Source organism: Gavialis gangeticus, unplaced genomic scaffold (genome assembly GCF_001723915.1).
Source record: "Gavialis gangeticus isolate Ggan-Ray unplaced genomic scaffold, GavGan_comp1, whole genome shotgun sequence".
Taxonomy (NCBI): Eukaryota; Metazoa; Chordata; order Crocodylia; family Gavialidae; genus Gavialis; species Gavialis gangeticus.
Window position 1 is genome coordinate 66,249,121 of NW_017728995.1, and position 1,625 is coordinate 66,250,745.

At 38.6% G+C, this 1,625-nt stretch overlaps 1 protein-coding gene across 11 annotated transcripts in view; it reads left to right on the forward strand.

Moving 5' to 3' along the window:
• ARMC8 (armadillo repeat containing 8) overlaps positions 1 to 1,625 on the forward strand; it is a 115,699-nt gene that overhangs the window by 31,580 nt on the left and 82,494 nt on the right. For 10 of the 11 annotated variants that reach the window (XM_019503782.1, XM_019503783.1, XM_019503784.1 and 7 more), the window contains 2 exons: positions 710 to 852; positions 948 to 1,045. In XM_019503782.1, coding sequence (XP_019359327.1) covers positions 710 to 852; positions 948 to 1,045 — 241 coding nt within the window. Of the gene's footprint in view, positions 1 to 709; positions 853 to 947; positions 1,046 to 1,625 lie in introns of those variants that run through there. The other variant, XM_019503780.1, reaches the window with a different exon arrangement.

Sequence of the window (1,625 nt, forward strand, 5' to 3'; positions counted from 1 at the left end):
CTCCCCAGGTGCATCACTTTGCACTTGTCGGTGTTGAATAATGTCACTTACTGGCTTACAAATCCTGCTATATGAGAACTTTCATCCAAAAAACTGTTGATGCCAATATTATGCCAATATTATATAGTTAGACATTGATATCCTTCTCACCATTGAGTTATGTCTATTAATGCTAATGGGTTAGCAATACTTGATGGTCCAGTCCAGTCTAGTTAATTGCTTGTTGAGAGAAGGCTGATTTCCAGGCAAGATTAGGAGAGTTTCTGGTGATTAATTAATGTAGCCATTTGGGAATAATACGTGGGGGCATTGATTTAAAGTGAGCAAAATTCCTCAGAATTTGCTACCTATATTTGTAATCTTTTGTGTTGTACCAGTATCTGGTAGGAAGCTTTCCAGTATATCAACAATGTTGTATTGCTACTTTTCTAAAAAAAAATGAAGCAACACATTAGCTCTCCATGACAGTGGAAAGTCACATTTATAAGACTTGGATTTATATAAGAAGCATTTATGGTGAAAATAAAAAAAAATTGAATGATTGTTATAGCATGATTGTTTTTACCATCTTTTTTGGCTTTTCCTAAAGGGGGAAGAGGGAGAGGAGTTGTGTACTTTTCATGTGGCAGATTGCAGCTGAACTTCACATTATGCCATTATTCGCTCTCTTCACTTTGAAATGTTCTTCTGTAAATAATTCTGCCTACAGGTTGCTGTATTTGCTCCAGCAAGAAACCTCCAGCACAGAACTGAGAACTGAATGTGCAGTGGTGCTAGGAAGTCTTGCGATGGGTACAGAAAACAATGTTAAATCCCTGCTAGACTGCCATATTATCCCAGCCTTATTGCAAGGTATCTTGGCTTTTTTATAATATAAACAATACTTGTTTTAAATAAACAGAAAGATAGAAACTGAGCAACACCCTTTTATTTATTTAAATTCACAGGTTTACTGTCACCAGATCTGAAGTTCATTGAAGCTTGCCTCCGATGTCTTCGCACCATTTTCACCAGCCCGGTAACTCCAGAGGAACTACTGTACACAGTAAGTTTTAGGCAGATGAAACTGTGCTCCCTTATACAATATCAGTTTGTGCAGTTCAGTCTGTGTTACCTAGGCACTGATGTTGTCAGTCTGACATTTGGATAGGATACTACTAATAGTACTGTTGTTTCACATGTAAGCTTGATGCATCTAGATAACCTGAAATTGGGTGTATGGACATGAGTAATCTATAGAGCATTAAAAGGGGGCAGAACTTTACTGCGTGTTGTTTGTTCCATGGTAACTATTAGTATACCTGCTTTTACCCTTTAAGTGGAGTGGTTTACTCCATCAGCCAAACTGAACTAAACCACTCCAGCTTAGCTTTCACTCCCAGCAGGGTAAGAGTGGACATGCAGGGAACAGCTGTGGCATGGTGCAATCTCCCCTTCTGATTCTTTGTAACTTGTTCATTTGTCCCTACCCTGAGGATGTTACTTTTTGCAGTGGGAGATCATGATTGCTACAATGATTAACAGCTGATTAATTGAAAACTTTAGCTTTCTGGTCTGTGAAGGAGGACCATAAATTGCCTCTAAATGATAACCCCCCCCCCGAACATTGTAGCTATAGTTGTGAA